The sequence below is a fragment of the Protopterus annectens genome, chromosome 13.part0 (genome assembly GCF_019279795.1).
Source record: "Protopterus annectens isolate FY-2018-M chromosome 13.part0, PAN1.0, whole genome shotgun sequence".
In the NCBI taxonomy this organism is placed as follows: domain Eukaryota; kingdom Metazoa; phylum Chordata; order Ceratodontiformes; family Protopteridae; genus Protopterus; species Protopterus annectens.
In genome coordinates, this window is record NC_056747.1 from 172,521,495 (window position 1) to 172,540,203 (window position 18,709).

General features: G+C 42.2%; 1 protein-coding gene across 1 annotated transcript in view; it reads right to left on the reverse strand.

Annotated features, from left to right (window-relative positions):
• The window catches only part of INSR (insulin receptor), a 1,335,646-nt gene that overhangs the window by 651,812 nt on the left and 665,125 nt on the right, over nucleotides 1-18,709 (reverse strand). Inside the window, exons 5-6 of the mRNA XM_044090750.1 lie at nucleotides 15,842-15,986; nucleotides 1,823-2,037 (exon numbers count right to left, since the gene is read on the reverse strand). Coding sequence (XP_043946685.1) covers nucleotides 1,823-2,037; nucleotides 15,842-15,986 — 360 coding nt within the window. The remainder of the gene's footprint in view (nucleotides 1-1,822; nucleotides 2,038-15,841; nucleotides 15,987-18,709) is intronic.

Here is an 18,709-nt window from a genome sequence, read left to right on the forward strand (position 1 = left end):
TTACCCACTGTAAAAAGTCAGAACATGCATACTTTACACAATTAACTTCAGTAACAATTTCAAGAAATTAAATAAACATTCAGTATGGAACATACTGATTGTGCACTTAGTCACACAAAAAACTTTCAGACATTATGAACAGCCTACAATTACAAATTCTGACACCCTATTCTTTATCAACTTGGCACTGCAGGGACTGCCTCAAAAAAAAAAAAAAAAAAAAAAAAAAAAAAAAAAAAAAAAAAGCTTGAGATATATAAACTGTTCTTAAGGGGTTAAGTTCAGTAGAGCTTGGATTAAACTATCATTGGCTACAACAATGGGAACCAATGAGTTTCAGGACAGCTAGGCTGGGGGGGTGAACATCGGCGATATTTTACTTGAGGGTCTCACCAGATGCAAAGTGGCAAGCCCTGCCCATGACCCACCCCATGCTGTTTCGTAATCGGGCACTTAATGAATATGTATTCCCTCGAAGAATCCTAATACAGTGCCCGGCTTTTAGTACGTGTCTTGTGTTGTCTTCGAGAACAATTGTTTGTTTCTTACTTTAATATAAACCAAAGAAATGCATATTTATTAAATAAAAGACATATTTCAGAAACTTTGTTTTGTTCCTGCATCTGGCCGTCTGCAAAGTATAATTTCTTTTAAATTAAACGGTAAACTACATGGTCACTTTTTAAGCTAATGATTTAATCGGGAGATATGTTTTTTTGTATATAAGCTCACTTCTTAATCTTGTCCTGACCTAGGGTTACCACCAGTTTTCCTTTAGGCTAGGCAGTCCCCTTATTTGGGCAGGTGTGTCCTTGTCGGGGAGGGGGATATGAAAATGGCAACTGTCTTTTTTTTTTTTTTTTTTTTTTTTTTTTTTTAAGTTCCCTTTATTAGTCAATTAAAGCTATTATTTCTGTATTTGAATCACTTACCAACCAAGTAAAATTCTAAAAAGAGTGGGCTTTTATTTTAGCAAAAAAGCTATTATTCTTATATCTGAAACACTTTGGAATTTAACAAGCAACTGAAAATCTTCAAGAGTGCGCTTTTATTTTTAGCCAAAAAAATGTCCATTCGTTTGCATTGTTTGAATGCCATGTCAATCATGTCTCATTACATATGCAGACCTGGTCGTCCATCATTCGTGACACGCCCACTTCTACGTGAAATGCAAGGTGAGGCCTTCAAGTACAATATCACCTGAACATCTAGTAACAGCTTTCCCTCCCCTTGGAAGTTAGAAAGAAAAGGCCAGACCAGCTGTAGGAGGCTATGCTTTTCATCTCATGGAAACGAGATGACAACAGGAAAGTGAAACCAAAACATACTTCAAATAAATACTATCTGTCCATTGTACAAAATCCAAAATTAATAAAATACATTAAGAAAAACACTTTATTTTTGGGCCAACATATTGAAAGCACCACAACACAACCCCCGAAATGATAGTTTAATCCAAGCTCTACTGAACTTAACCCCTTAAGAACAGTTTATATATCTCATTCAAGGAAGAAACTGTAAAAAGTCCCTTTCTACTAGCTATCCATGGGGGGGAGCAGGAATATAAGGTCCTACCTGGTACAGTGCATTTATGAATGGATGGATGGTTACAAGAGGACCTAGACAGTAAACTACACTAAATAAGATACTTAAAACATTAGCTACTTTACCATGCATGCCTCTTAAGTCAACTGCATAACACTTAATACAACTGAATGCCAGTTTACAGACCACTTAGCAGGAAAGTGCACATTCTTAAATAATTTCACTATAATGAAAACAAAATGCTAGTGTTCAAAAAATTAACTTTTGTCATTCTTACATGAGGCCTGGTCACCATTGGTCTTTAAAGCTATATCATTTCTTTCTTGACGTCCCTTTGCTCCAGTTACTTCTTCCATCTTGTGAATCTCTGCCAAGCAGAGTTTAGGGTTATAATGAAAGAAGAGCCTCCCTTGTTTAATTGTCAAGTTGTGTTTGTTCCAGTCCCACAGCTGCCTCAGATTCTGGTTGTCCAGTGCATAGAATGCAAAATTGCTAAGTGGCAAAACACCAAAAAGAAAATATTAGCTTTTCTCTATATATATCCTACACACAGTACCAAAATCTTTCATATACAAACACAAGAACATCTGAGCAGATAAAAAGACTGCCTGGCCTACTATGTCACAGCATTATCATACCAAAGTAATACATAAAGTGCAATTTTCTTCCTTCCTGCTAGCCATCAAGCTTTGCTACAAGTCTTCTTTCACCCTGTGCGGTGTCAAAGATGGGGCCATCTTACACTCTTCCCCATGGCATGTACAAGGTCTCTCTGACACGTGCACACACATGCACACACACGCAAAGAGCTAATATCGGCTTGGAACTGCCTAAAAACCCAAATTCCACAGCCCTAAGACCACTGTGAAAATACAAGCCTCCACTTGCACAGGAGGAATCAGCCAACCAGAACTACTGCCCTACCCCCATTCACAAAACCCCAGGATGGGTGAACTGGCTTAAGCTGCCCTGTCCAGCTCTACCAGTGCTCAAGTCACTGATCAACTTCAGGCCCTGTGTGTTACGCCATACATATGTCTTTCTTTTTCTTTACCCACACAGGCAGGGAGCAATTCCTTATTTACAGACACCTACCTTCTTCCTACACTCTCCCAGATATGATTCACATCTAAGGAATTCTTTAATCCCACAGATACAGCAGAAAGGCAGTCTCATACCATTTACAATAAAGCTGTAGGAAAGGTGGAATGAAGTTGTCAGCTGCCCAGACAGCAACATGTAGGGGAAGGAACCAATCAGCATATGGAACATAAGATACTTTACAAGCTGTCATTTAACTAACACTTAATGAGAGCTTGTAAGCTGGCAAACTGTTTTTGTTGTTTCAAAGGTAGCAACGGGTCTACATTACATGCTCAAAGTTTTAAAACTTTGACACACATATAACTGACCATCTATGAGCAAAGTTTTAAAACTCTGAACATATAAATAAATAAAAACAAAAACAACCTACCTGAACACTCTGAACAGGGGGGCAAGCCCCCCTGCTACTTAAATATACCAACTCCGAGATCACACTACAGTGAAGTAAAGGGGAAACATTCTCTACAGCGATCTCACTTCACTGTAGTGTGAGAGTTTGTATATTTAAGTAGTGGGGGGTGCAGGGGGGCTTGCCCCCCTGCTCAGAGCATTCAGGTAGGTTGTATTTGTTTTTATTTATTTTTTATATGTTCAAAGTTTTAAAACTTCGCTCGTATACGACTGATTATATGAGCATCAAAGTTTTAAAACTTCGAGCATATAATATAGACCCCAAGCAACATATAACATAGCAACCTAATATAACATGCTGCATCCATAAAAACTTTCTCAATTTACAATATTTCATTAAGTGATCATTTAATGACAGCTCATAAACTTTCAAACTATTAAAATGTCAAGATACAAGGGTGGGTACCGGCAAGGCATAAATGTCCACTGAATCGAGTTACCTTGTATATTCTACGACTCTACTGCTACAGCTCTGATTTATAAGTGTGTGTATGTATGGGAGAGCCAGCCTTACATCACCAACCACTTTAACTTATTCTCCATTCCTCAAACTCTGAAACATAAATAAAAGCAATCTTCCCCTGAAACATCGTGCCTTCTTGAATCTTGATTCAACTAAGGTAATAAGAAGTTTGTCAATGACTTCTTTCTTCTCATTTTTTAGTGCACTTATTAATGGCCATCCCACTAGTCGTTGCTTCATATTTTTGATGATGGGGTTCTTTTTGAAAATTTTAAGCTGATCAGTGTGCCACCTCTATATATTATGCAGTGTACTTTAAGGGGGGTCCCTTTTCTCCATTAAGACTGTGGAGTTTGTATATAGCATGGGGGGTGAGGGGTACAGAGGTGCTTTCCATCTTAGAAACTTTTTTTTGTGTTTGTTTTTTCGGCTCACCATTTCCAACATTTACTTCTGAATAAACAGTGAACTGAAAAAAGGTTATTCAATGGCTCGTAGGTAAACCTACTTCAATGCTTCAGTACCTTTGGCACAATGAATTACTTCCCAGCAGCCAATCAGAGGCACCTCAATGGAAAAAGGTGTCAAACATGCCAGTGGGCACTATTTCCTGAGTGGCACCAGTCCTGTTAAAAGTAATTATACAAGTAAATGTGATTTTAACAACTGAAATGCTTAAAAATTCAAATTAAATGCAACATACAAAGCACTGTTTGTGCATCTGCATTTAAATAAATATCTTTTTAGAGGAATAATGACATTAGAGGTTGCAAAATGAACAAGTTAAGTCTCTCTTCATATGTTGTGGTACAACACCTGCACCATTTTTGTTGGCTTTACTGTCCCAGCTTCAGCTTACTAAGGTCCTTGCAGAAGCAGAGTACTTGAAATATGCATTTAACAACAATCAGCAGACAGGAAGGAATTCCTAGTTTGTACAGGCACTACCTCTCAATACACCTTCAAATCTTCCACCTAACCTACAGTCTTGCCTTCACTGACACGTGCAGACTTAGAACATCTAACATAACACAAGTTTTCACGTTTTGCTTTGCTCACTATCGAGTCTTCCACTGTATTTCTGTTATCCTACTTACCGAGCCAATGGAAACCACAACCCAAGCTGCAGAAGCCCTTACAAATGCCTTCTATGAACACCTTCAGGACTGCATGGATCAGAAAATCCCAAATAAAACCAAGACTCTTTCCACCAAGGGCAAACGTCCAGTCTGGTGGACCCCAGCCATAAACAAACTTTACAATAAGAGGAGAAAGCTATTACATGATAGAGCAAAATCCCAAAAAGGGAAGGCATCTTTGATCAGTACTAGCAAGAAACTATGATCCCTCATAAAATCATCCAAGGCCAACTTTGAGAAAAAAATTGCCATAGATACAAAAGACAATCATAAGGCCTTCTTCAGCTATGTCAGAAACCTGGGTAGAAACTCCCAGATATGCTCAGAATTAGTCCAAAATGATACAAAAATCACTGAACCCACAGACATTGCCAACATATTGGCAGACAGGTTCAGCGCAAACTTCACCCCCCTCTCCCCCCCAAAAGGAGAGATAACTATCCCAACAGAGTGTAGCCTCCCAGACATCTCAAATGCGCAAGTGAAAGCTGCTCTCTAAAGCTAAAACACAGCATCAATGGGACCGGATGGTGTCCCCGGCTGTGTGCTACATGAACTCAATGAAGAACTAAACCCGCACATAAGGCAGCTGTTTAATCTTAGCCTTACCACAGGATATGTGCCCAAGGAGTGGCGACGGCAACTGTGGTCCCACTCCACAAAGGCGGTGCCTCTACAGACCCTGGTAATTACCGCCCCATAAGCTTAACAAGCCTGGTCTGCAAAGCTATGGAGAGGATCATATTGGAACTCATAAACAAGGACATAGGGGACTTGCAGACCTTGGACCCAACCCAGTTTGGCTTTGTCAAGGGCAGATCTTGCCTTTTGAACTTGGTCGACTTCTTCGAAACAGTTACCAAGGCCATTGATGAGGGAAAGGCAGTCCATACAGCCTACCTTGACCTTGCAAAGCTTTCGACACAATACCCCACTCGGGTATCATAGAGAAACTTACCAGCTTAAATGTAAACCCATATGTCACATGATGGGTTGCAAACTGGCTAAAGGACAGAACCCACAGGGTTAGAGTTGCTGGAGCCATGTCAGACTCCAAGCCAGTTACAAGTGGTGTCCCACAGGGCTCAGTCCTTGGCCCCTATTGTTCGGCATCTACTTCTCAGAAGTACAGGCAAACATAGGAGGACTATGGCTGACAAAGTTTGGATGACTGCAAACTGGGTGCCATAGTGGATAGTACATCGGACACAGACATCCTTCAGAGGGGTCTCACGGAAACTGATAGCTGGTGCCAGAGCCATGGCCTGAAGTTAAACGCAAAAAAGTGTATAGTCATACCCTTCGGGAAAAACAAGGTAACCCCAAGCTACCATATAGGTGGCAACCCACTAAGCACAGAAGAGGTTATCAGGGACCTGGGTACCCAGGTTGACAGTGGCCTCTCGTTTGACACTCACGTTGCTAAAGTGGTTCGAAAGACCTCTACACTGCCCATCTGATCATGAAGGGATTCACATCCAGATAAAGTGAGGTCATTGTTCCCCTGTACTCTTCACTTATCAGACCAATGATCGAGTACAATGCCCCATTCGGGATGTATCTCACCCGACAGCTGCAGCAATTGGAGAGACCACAAAAGTTCCTCACCAAAAGGATAAAGGGACTCCAAAACCTGTCATATACTGCCAGACTGAAGAAACTCCAACTCTATTCAGTTGCATACCGTCTGCTCAGAGGTGACCTGTGCCTGACATACAAGGCCATGACCAACCCGGAATTAATGGACATGCTCCACCTCAAAAAATCCAAATCCACCAGAACCACTAGAGCAAGTGACTTAAACCTTAGCACGGATATAAATAGGACGTGCTGGAGGGATAGATTTATCACCCAGAGACTTCCCCATGCTGTGGAATAAAATCCCGGTCCATGTGAGGCAGAGCACCTAGCTGGCTCTGTTCAAGAGAAATCTTGACCGGTGGATGGGAGATCGTAGGTTTACCCCGGGAATCATCTCTGTGTCACTGCTGGACAGAGGCACAACAAACTAATGGGCACATTATTTCTAACATAAGGGGTGGCGTAAGCCACATAACTTTGGGCTAGGCTTATAAATGCCTTAGGGCAGATAGCCTAGTATAAACCTATGAACAAAGGTGCACTATTTTGCACTTCCTTGCAGTAAGTCTCTATCTATTTTCAGAATGTTACAAAAACCCTTATCATACCCATTCCACTAACTGTATCAACCTGTGTTGCCTACTTATGTTACCTGTTATCAGGTTACCTTCTCTCTCCAGTCCCACTCAAAGCCCCTTTGACAGTCAATAGGACTACTTACAGAAACGAGTCCCATTACCTATGTCTGTCACCTGCAGCTAAGTTACCTTTTCTCTCTCCAGTCCTACCTCAAACAATCTGCAGGGATACTAAATATGGCTGTTTCCAGAAATTTGTTCTTTTGTACATTTGTAACATCCTTTCTTCACCATTTTACTGCCTTCTGTGTTTTCTTTATCCAATTTTTAATCCAAGACCTCATTCAGGGGACCCACTGAAGCTATGCTAACTTGCACATTAATCTTTTCTGCAGGATTCTGTCAAGCACAATTAAAAAATCTCTGCAGATCACATCTAGCACTCTTTCTTTATTACTTTGGTTAACTAGTCAAAAAATAAGAGACTCCCTGCAGTCTTAGGTCCTGAGCCCCAGTGGTCTTAGAATACTCAACAGTTACATTCTTTAAGTGATTTTCAAATGCCATAAACAATGAGAAAATGGAGACACACCTGCCTTCCTCCAGTCCTGAAGTGTGACCCCCCCATTATAATTTTTTAGAACAGAGTGGCTTGAAATGTTTAAAGTTTACACCATTCATGTGACCCCATCCTAATGCAACTTACTGAATACTGTGGTTATAAGAGGTGCTTCTACTTACATTCCTTTCCTTCAAAGTTCTGAGGTGAAATCATTTCAGTCACACCACTCTGGCTATCTACAGTTTGAACAGTTTGCTCAGAACATGTTCTGGTATTCACCAACTTGTATCAACTACACCATCATTAACATTTATTTTTGCTTGGTATAGACTACATCCTCATACTCTGGTAAAAAAAATAGACAGGAATACCTCTACATTACATCTAACTTCACTCTTAAAAATTCCATCATGTTTAACAAACACTACCCCACCTCCCTTAGTTTTTACCTGCTTTATAAAATATATGTATAGGAGCCAATAGCTTTTGAATCTTTCAGTACTCTGAACATCAGCTATTGAGACTACCTTGTCTAATTTATCAGATATTACACTGTACTATCCTGATGTATTTTTTAACACTTCATGTTTTCTCCTTAACTTTCCTTGTCACCTTTTATGAAGACAACAATAAGTTGTTCTATTTTGCCACTCTGCATTACACAAAGGTTTGTTTCCTCATTTTTAACCCCACCCCTGCCGCTCATTAAGCTACTCCTTTTGCGATGTTTTCTAAAAGTTTTTCTTTGGGCCTCTCCCACCTTGCCAAAGTCAGCATACCTACGCTGCTGTTTAGTATGGCTCAACTCTGTTTACTGTGAACCAACCTGCAAGTGATTACTATCTTGTGCATCCAAGATCCTCACTTGCTATTTCTGAGTAGCAAACAAAACAGCAGCCACTTCCCTACCCATAGCTTCTAGCTCAATATTCTATGAGGTATGCTATGTATAAAGCATAGGCTGTAATAAGAAGTTATGTACCTACCATAACGTTCCATGTTAGTTGTCTTCTTCTTGCCTCGGCTCCGACTTGGTCACCTTCAAAAGCTCTAGAGCTATTTATCCGCTCGAGGCCTCCCCACATCCCACAATGCCTGGCGCTAGATCCCCAGATCTCGTTTGGTAGACCTAACTACAGACAAATATAAGGACACCTGTCCTAACAGCATATGTTTAGCTACAGAGCTAAAAGGTTGAGGGAACAAACCAGACAAGACCCAGCCAGCTAAAAGGAACTCAGAGGGCAACTCTTCTTAGTCTATTAGGATAGGGGGACGGGGGGGGTGGGATGCAAAAAATAAGGCGAGAAGACCACTAACATGGAACGTTATATGGTAGGTACATAACTTCTTAATGTTAAGTTGTCTATCTCTCCTTCATTCTTGCTGGTTGGGACAGCGTCCCTAGCACCTCAGTCCTGGGTGGCTCATTGGAACAGACTCTTCAGCACAGTGGAACCAAAAGCAGCTCTGCTCCTAGAGGCCACATCCAATTTATAATGAGAAATAAATGTATGGGGAGTGGCCCATGTAGCTGCCGCACAAATGGCTTCCATTGGTAATCTTGCCTGAAAAGCTACAGAAGTAGCTAAAGCCCTAGTAGAGTGGCCTTTTGGTTTAGCAGGAAGCTGTTTATTCCTCAATTGATAAATCAAAGTAATATAAGTCAACCACCTAGATAGAGTTACTTTAGACACTGGTAGACCTTGTTTACCTTCAGCATAGGACAAGAAGAGCTGATCTAATTTTCTAATTTGTTTAGTCCTGTGCAAGTAGAAACGTAATTGTCTATAAACATCCAACTGATGTAATTTATGTTCAGCTTTGTTGGAATAATTTGGGAAGAAGACCGGAAGATCAATGGACTGATTCAGATTACTCTCAGAAGGTACCTTAGGAAGGAAGGAGGGATTAGTCCTGAGCGAAACTCTATCATTATGGAAAACTAAATAAGGAGGGTGAACACAAAGGGCTTCTGGCTGAGGTAACTGCCACAAGAAAGAGGGTTTTCCAAGAAAGAAACTAAGGAACACGAAGCTGCGGGTTCAAAGGGGGGCAATATTAGGGAAGCTAAGATCAAACGGAGGCGGGGGATCTCTTACTGGGGGCCTGAGCAAAGTAGTCCCTTTGAGAAAAGCATTGCAAAGCTTATGGGACATGATACAAGTTTCAGATAGGCCTGTATGAAAATTTGAAATTGCGGCTAACTGAACTCTAATAGTGGCAAAACAGGACCCAGCCTGAAAAAGTTCCGCTAAGAACGCTAAAACATGGTGGACCGGGCCAGAAAAGGGATTTATGTTTTTAGACTCTGCCCAGCAAGAGAAACATTTCCACTTACTAGCATAAGTTTTTCTGGTGGCAGATTTGTGCGAAGATCAGATGATTTCACGCACCGATTGGAAAATGTCCGGAAGCCTGGCTAAGGTTGGAAGTGGAGCAACCAAGCAGTGAGGTTGAGAGACTGCAGGGATTAGTGCAGCCCGCCCGACTGATGGATCAGGAGGTCTGGTACTGGGTCCAGGGCTGCTCCATAAGGTGATGATGCAGGAACGGAAACCAAATTTGTTGAGACCAGTAGGGGGCAATGAGGATCATCTTGCATCCCAGCGCGGTAGCTTTCTGTATTAGTTTGGGAATCAGGGGAAATGGAGGGAATGCATAAAGTCGTCCCTGAGGCCAATCGTGGATTAGAGAGCGTCTCTGGGAGGGTATCCGGGAAGAGGGAGGAGAGAAAAGAAACTGTCGCACTTGCTGCTGAAGGGGTTGGCGAAAAGGTCGCAGCAAGGCTGACCCCATTTGCAGAAGATTTGGTCCACCACTGTCTGATTGAGAGACCACTCGTGAGGCATGAGAATTGCTCTGCTCAGCCTGTCCGCTAGAACGTTGGACTTCCCAGGGATGTGCGTTGCTATCAGAAATCGCTGGGAAGAGATCGCCCATTGCCAGAGTCTGAGTGCTTCTCGACATAGGGGGTAGGACTTGGTTCCGCCCTGCTTGTTGATGTACCACACTACCGACATATTGTCTGTCTGAATTGCAATGGTCCCGGTGGGAAGAGAGTTCTGAAGAGTTTGCAATGCTAAAAGCACAGCTCTCATCTTCAAGACATTGATATGCAGATGGTGCTCGTGGGGTTGCCATGTGCCTTGGACTGTTCTGCCCTGAAAGTGCCCCCACCCGATCAGGGAGGCATCCGTGGTCACCGTGACTACTGGAGGAGGAAGAACAAATGGTCTGCCCTAGGGTACTGATGGGGAAACCATCCATCAAGCAAGCTGGTCTTTGCATGTCTGTGTAATCATAATCATGTGAGACATTGGAAGTTGTAGAAATGACCATTGGGTGAAAAGCAACCACTGAAGAATCCTCATATGAAAATGAGCCAGGGGGACTAGTATGATCGCTGCTGCCATGAGGCCCAATGTCTTTAGGACAAATCTTGCCTGAATTTTCTTGCATCCTAATAACACCTGCACATGTCAGTGAATATCTAATACTCTGTGTAACGGAAGTCTCGCTGACATGTCTTTTGTACTTAAACTTGTGCCTATAAAGGTTAGAGACTGACAAGGCAACAATGCAGACTTTTCAAAATTTATTGCGATACCTAGCTTGGAGCAAGTTAGGATGGTGTAGTTCCTGGCTCGTAGCAGCTGATGTCTGGTGGTAGCAGTAAGGAGCCAGTCTAGATAGGGAAACACCTGGAATCCTTGCCGTCTCAGGTGAGAGGTAACTACTGCCATACATTTGGTGAACACCCTGGGGGCTATGGTGAGACCAAAGGGCAGAGCTCGGAACTGATGACTGGCTCCAAGCTGAAAGCAGAGGAATCTTCTGGAGCGCCTGCCCATTTTGATATGGTACTATGCATCTTGATCTATGGAGCACATCCAATTGTCCTGACCCAAAAAGGGTAGAATGGACTGAAGCGTGACCATCCGGAACTTCATTCTTTGCACAGACCTGTTTAGTCTGCTGAGATCCAAAATGGGTCTCCAGTCCCCTGTCTTTTTTGGTACCAAAAAGAACCTTGAGTAAATTCCGGATCCTTGCTGGTCTGCTGGGACTGGTTGGATGTCTCTTTTTTGAAGCAGTTTTGAGATCACTTGGACTGCTTGTTCCCTTAGACTGGGTGGAACATCTGGAAGGGATTTGTTTGACCGTAAGGGGAGGTATGAACTAAGTGAATTCTGTAACCTCCGGATATGATAGACTGTACCCATCTGTCTTGAGTTATGTCTTGCCAGGCTTTTGGGTACAGCGATAATCTTCCCCCGACTGCCTCCGAAGGCAGGCAGCCCCTCAGGGATGCTGGAAGGGCTCGTCAGAAAAGGAATCTCTGCTGCCCTGATTTTGCGGGCCCCTCTGCCTCGAGGGCGGCGTCTATTGTTGTTCCCTCCTCTGCCCCTGGAGGGAAACTCACCACGTGTGTCAGGCACGGCTCCCTGGGGTTTCCGGAACCACATTTTGCCACCTTTCTGACCTTTGGGGTATGGTCTAGAAGGAGTGGAAAAACGGACTCCCACAGCAGAGAGAGTCTTGCCTTCCTGTTCACACCTGGTAAGGGTATCCCTTCACCTGTGGTCCAAAAAGAGCAGAACCATCAAAAGGGGTATTGGTGAAAGACGCCTTAAAGGGGTCCGCAGTTACATAACCGCATCCAAGCATGCCTTCTCAAGGCCACATCTGTGCCTGCAGCTCTACTCGCCCCATCGGCCGCATAAGAAATGAGCTGCATGGAGGAGTTCACTATCGAATTAAGAGTCGCCAACTGGGAGGTAATCTTATCCTGGGCCCCCGCAGCATGGAAAAATGTTGCTGAGGAAAACATCCGCTTCCCATATCTGCCCATCATCCTAGACTCCTTATTAGGGGGATGGACAGACGAAGAAGTCTCAGCCAACTCCTTTTTTGTGGCCGCTGCTACCACCATAGCATCAACAGGGACACCTTTTGTCAAAAGTAGTTTGTCTTGTGGTGCTATGAAGAATTTCGTGGGCCTTTGGGGAGTTGGTTCCACTGTGTCTGGGGCTGACCATGCCTTTCGAGCCACCACTGGCATCAGTGGATCGAAAGGGGGAGACACCCAGGAGGTGGAGGGGCGAGAACCAAATGCTTCCAGATATACCGACTCACCCTCAGAAGGGTTAAGGGTAGTCCAGTTCCCCCTCTGCCTAAGCATCTCCAGGATGTCTGAGAAGGAGACATCTTCAGAGGGGGACCCTTCCGAATCCTGTAAGTCGGTATCCGAAGTGACAGACTCAGGGGAGTCAACATGCTTCTTCTCACATTTCCTCTTTTAAGGGGGCTCCTCTGAATGACCAGGGGAGGCCTGGGAAGAGGAGGACGCACCCACTGGGGCGACCTGGAGCGCTTGTTCTCCTCGCTTGGGGTCTGGAGGAGGGGCAGAGGCAGACGCAGGCACCATGGGGGGAGGAGCCGAAGAGGCTGATCGTGGGGCTGACTGAGGGGCCAGCACACTCCTCATGACCTCGAAGGCACCCCTTCCCAGAAGAGAAGGTGGCACAGGCTCTGAAGAGACGGGAACGATCCCCGGCACCGAGAGGGATGGCTCCGGGGCCGATGTAGGAGCCGAGCTCACCTGCGCCGAAGCTCCGAGAGGGAGAACGGGGTCGGACAAGGGTCTGATGCCACTCACCCCCTTGGAACAGACGAGGGAGTCTCATCGCCCAGATCCCTCCAAGGACGGCGCCATGGAAGTGATCGGAGCCGAAGGAACCGAAAGGGTAGGTATTGGCGCCGACGGTTCCACAATCCAAACCCCAACCAGCTCCAGCTCCGAACGCAAGGGGTGAGTCGAAGGAGGAACTACTGTAGAGATGAGCAGAGCCGAACCCCGATGAGGGGGGGCTGGATAGCATTTTAGCCAGGGCCTGCGATTTCAGAAGTCTGCTCACCACTCTCTCCAAGTCATGGTCAGACAGTCTCGAAGACCAGGAAGAGTGAGATCAGTGACTTCACTCCAAATGTAACAGAGGCGACCCCGGAGCCGAGCGAATCGACTCTAGGGATGGGGACCTAGAATGCTTTTGGCTCCCTGAAGGTTCCGACACCAGGATCGGAGCCGACAGAGGCAGGTACATCGGTTCCGGCCGGAACCGAAGTCTAAGCAGACGCCACACCCGACGGCTCCGAGCTGGGAGCCGATGGCTTTGATGGCTTGGAGGATTTCCCTGGCTGAGTCTTAGCAGGTGACCCTTCAGGTTTTAGTAATCCTCTAAGGATTAACTTATTCCTACGCTCCTGCAGGACTCTTGGACTAAAGGTGTGACACACCGAACAAGAGTCCTGCAGGTGTAGGGCGCCCAAGCAGTAGACAAGAAGTGTGACCATCTGTCAGACACATTTTCTGACAGCATGAGTCACACTTCTTGAATCCCGATACCTTAGTATATTTGGACATCCTGTAAAAAGAAAAATCACTGGAAAAAAAGGCCAACAGTACAACAGTAGGTAACAAGTATAAAGAACCGTACACACAAAAAAAACAAACAGTTACCACACCTTAACAACACACACACTACAACTAATATATATATATATATATATATATATATATATATATATATATATATATATATATATATATATATATATACATACACTATAAAAAGTAAAGTACTACAACTATTTCTACCTGAAAACACTACAAAAGGTATTTTAGAGAACAAGGGTTAGCCTCTAACTAAAACGGCTGCCTTGAAGAGAGAAAAAGGGGGGGGGGGGACTCTCTAACAGTAAAAACGAGTTTTCTAAGGGGATGGGATAGAACTAAAACTACACAGAGACAAAAAATACTAAACTACTATAATAAGAACTAAACACTAACTATTTATATCAAAATTTTTTATACGACCCAAGCCAGCAAAAGCAACCTCGTAGCAGAAGCGGCAAACGAGACCTGGGATCTAGCGCCAGGCATTGTGGGATATTGGGAGGCCTAGAGCCAGTAAATAGCTCTCAAGCTTTAGAAGATGGCAGAGTCGGAGTCGAGGATCGGCTCCGAACCCAACCAGCAAGAATGAAGGCGAGATAGACAACTTAACATCTCTGGTTTTCAGACCTGCCACACAGCAGGTGTTCCAATAAACTTCAGGTGTATTCAGAGCTACTCACTTTTTAAAGTTCTACTCAAAAAGTCCAAACTAATAAAAAAGACACAATGTCCACTTATTGAAGAGACCAATAGAATACAAATGAAAGGTTATGGGAATGTGCAACTCAACAAAAAAATTCAACTGCCAGAGCAAAGGATTGGTGTACATAGTGATTTGTCAGCTTTGTGAAAAATTTTATATAGGTAAAACCATTAACAAATTATATATACCAGCATGTATACGACATTAGAAAAGGCAATTCAAAGAACGCACTGGCCAAACACATTTCAGAGTACCCACAACACCATTTTACATTTTCAGCTCTAGAACAAGTTCTGAGTTATGGTATAAGGGGTGGGACAGTTGAATTAGTCTCGAAATACAGAGAATTGCTCTGGCAATTGAGGTGCAATGCAATGGAGAACAACTATGGGTTGAATGAAACACTGTCCATTTCCAGTTATTTGAAACTCAAATCAGAATTTTATTTTTCTTGATAAACATAAGGGATGGTTCACCACTAACATGGTTTTGATTTTTAAGAATTTTTTCATCATTATGTTGCATTATTTATCTCAATAGGGGATGAACAGGGTTACAACAACACAAAATAAAACAAAACATTTGAGGAAGGTTTCATGCAGCAGGTTGTCCCGTATAGTTTAGTACTAATGTTGTAAATGTATAGATACGCATTTAGTGAGTGCTTTTATTTACAATATGGTTTCATGTTATTAGTATTTAATTAGTAGACAGTTTTTTATTAACTGTGTATTTAAGATTTCATGGTTTATTAATTAGGTAATGACATGTTTAGTCATGTTCATTTTAAAACATATAGTGAAGTTTCCATCAATGCATAGACTGTTTTAACACCATGTGACTGCAACATTTTGTATTTAACTGGCCAGGAATATGTGCGACTTTGTTAATGTATTCTGAAGAAGTCTAGGGGCGAATGCCTGATGAAAGTGCTCAATTCATTAAAGAACTTGCTCAGTGGTATCTCACTTTTTAAAGTTGCTAAGAATTCGGTCACTGACTTAATTCTTTATAAGCCAGTTCGTTTAAAGCTTAGGTGAAATACCATGCTCCCTCACTTACTGTATAGTAACAGTTCTTCTATTCTTATGCTTTCCCCTTTTCTTCCTCCACTGTCCCTTTCCCATCTCTCCTGTAAATTATGACCCTTTGCATGACAACATGCAGTCACAGTTACAAGGTAAATGTAGTCATTTCACACAGCTGGTTAAAATCTTTAGGTCTTCAAGAGTACTAATCTGTTGGGCATCACTTGCAATAAAAAAAAAAAAAAAATATTGCTAATACAGACTCACTCTCCTTCGAGGGTCTGCCCTCTTATCAGTCTCAGTTTACGGAAAAAAGATAATGACACTAAAGCATAGGAGCGGCGAATGTTCAGGAAGCCAGTGATTTCTTCAATAAGACCAAGGTTTGCTTCCAGCTCTGCAGCTATGTTATCTAGAAAAAAAAATACATGCACATATTAAAATCAAGTGTATTATTTCTATCAGTACTACAGTCACAATATTTCCTGCTGACTCTCAAAACAGTGTTGTATGGCAAAATGCCATGTCTGTTTTTTTGTTTGTTTTTACTAGTTTATTTTAAACCACGAAACATAAGATTCAAAATAACATTTAAAGTATAACGTGACAAAGGACAAAAGGAGGGTAATCAAAACCACTGCAATAAAAAATACTAGCAAGAATCACATTATTCTATTCACATACGCATATCTGCTTAAGCTATGTATAGGACTGCCACACATGTGACCTGCCCATGACTGGTATTACTGACCAACTAACTTCAAGGTATGCTTTATCCTCATTAGTAGAAAATCCTTCAGGTACGGGAATTGCAAGAGTGTCAAAAATATATCTGTTTACAAACAACTATACATTTTTTAGTCTTTAGAAAAAGTCTGACAACCTCGGTCACTGTGCGCTATTACCACAGAATCAAGGAAACTTATTAACAGCTATTTAAACTAATGAAACTGATTCAGTTACTGTTAATATAACTTCCTAATGGCTCATGTCTCTGCAGCCTTGCTTTAAGAATAAACAATGAAAACAAATATGACGTCAATTCATATAATTATTAAAATACAACCAAAACAACAAATAAAAGAAAATGTACTATCTGAAGATTTACTGAAATAGGTTGAAATATCATAATTCTACATTTTGCTACTATTCAGGAAGATGGACATTCTCAGTTAAAACTTTAAATATGCGATCTTTTGGTTTGAAATTAAGTAGCTCTGAAATCAAAATCTATAGCAGCTGAGACATAACCAATGGGAGGACAGTTTGTTGATGACCATTTATTATTGAAGGGCATCTAGGAGATGTAAAAAATTTGGTACAAGACACTGTCTTGACAAAAGAAAAAAATATCTTTTTTATTCCATTTTCTGTTATTACTAAGAGTTTGCAATTGGAATTTCTTTGTTCTGGAAGGCACATCACAGTGTATGCAAACTGATTATGTACAGCAAGTTACTAAACACAATGTAAAGAGAATATATACCAGTTATTCCAAATGTGCATTATAAAGTGAAAGGACAGTGAGGCAGTATTGCTGCCTTCACAGCAATAGGTCAATCGATTAAATTCTTGGCTGGGGTGCTATCTGTGTCTAGTCTGCACACTGTCCCTATGTTCATGTAGGTTTCTTAGGGTGCTCTGGTTTCCTCCCATATTTTGAAGACATGCAGTAGGTGGATTAGACACTAAATTGTCCATGGGTGCGGATTGGACACACTAAAATTGGACATGGGTGGGAAACTGTGGGGGAGGGTACAGAAGAACATCTGTGGTAGGGCTGATCAGCTGGTGGTATGAACAGTGGCTCTACATGATTGCCACTGTTAAAGTGACACTGTGACCCCATGTGCAAGAATAGGACAAAAGGGTTGTGAATGGATGGTGTGGATAGGAAATATTTGAGAAATAAATACAAATAAAGAAGTTATTTTAGGTTTTCCTTGTCCCTGTTGGTTATTTTGATGAGTATCCAAGAGTATCCAAGGTGATGCTTTGATCAAAGCAGAGGCATGACATTGACTAGCTTGTATAAAAGATGCCAATTAAGTGCACAGGGAAGGAGGCTGTGTATACTCAAAACTGATATGTGCTGTGAAACGAGAATACCAGTTAACTGTGCTTTATCGACTAAAAAAGGACAATGATGTTTGAAGTATTCAAAACATATGCATGATTAAAGACAGATTTCCAAGTTTCCTTACCCTTAGTTTGTTTACTGATAGGTAGACAAGATAATGTTTTGGTCAAAGATGGGGGGATGACACAGACTAGAAGACTATGTAAAAACAATGGTTGCACTAGATATTATGGTATGAATGAATATGATGTGTTGCATTAAATTATGATATTGCCCTCTAGTATGAGCATTAAAATGATAAAATGACAGATTTGGACAGTGGTACAGTCCTGGAATAAAGTACATGGGAAGAGAAAAGTTATTTCTTAACAGGAGAGGTTGGGAAACATTCTGGCAAGATTTCAGTGTAACATTGCCAACTGCAATATGACGGGCATGGATGCCTGTTTGCTCACTGGGGGTCTCTAGAGTCTAGGAAGCAAATAATTTTATGTAAAGAATATGAAATAGCAGTGATGAAAAATGATTATTGAAATTATTAATACTATTGACCACGAAAGTTGTGTAAACTGATGCTAAGTTTGCAAGGCATATAAATATGACTGCATACACTAAGTCTGAGATCGATAGCGGTGTCGCCTCACAGTGGGACGTTGTCCTGTTCGATTCTCAGCTAGAGCGTCTACTGTGTGGGGACATACATGAATGGGCGTACCTTCGTTGAAGGTTGTGCGTCAGGGCTGGCAACTCGGCACATAAAAATCTACTGCCAATCATTAGCGGACCGGAGTTCCGCTATGGCGACCCCTAACCGGGAAAAGCCGGAAGACACTACAACACTAAGTCTGAGATCGTTTGAGACAGAGAGAGGATTGGCCAAATAATACTTCCACTTTTCACCCTGGCTGAGGAAAACTACAAAGATATATATCAGTATTGTGTGATTTCTCCCCTTAGCAAAAACAATCAATATGATTAGAAATGCATCCAGGTGAGTCCAGAATTATGTTAATATACTGAAAACACCGCCATACTATTGTCATCAAGGTTTATGG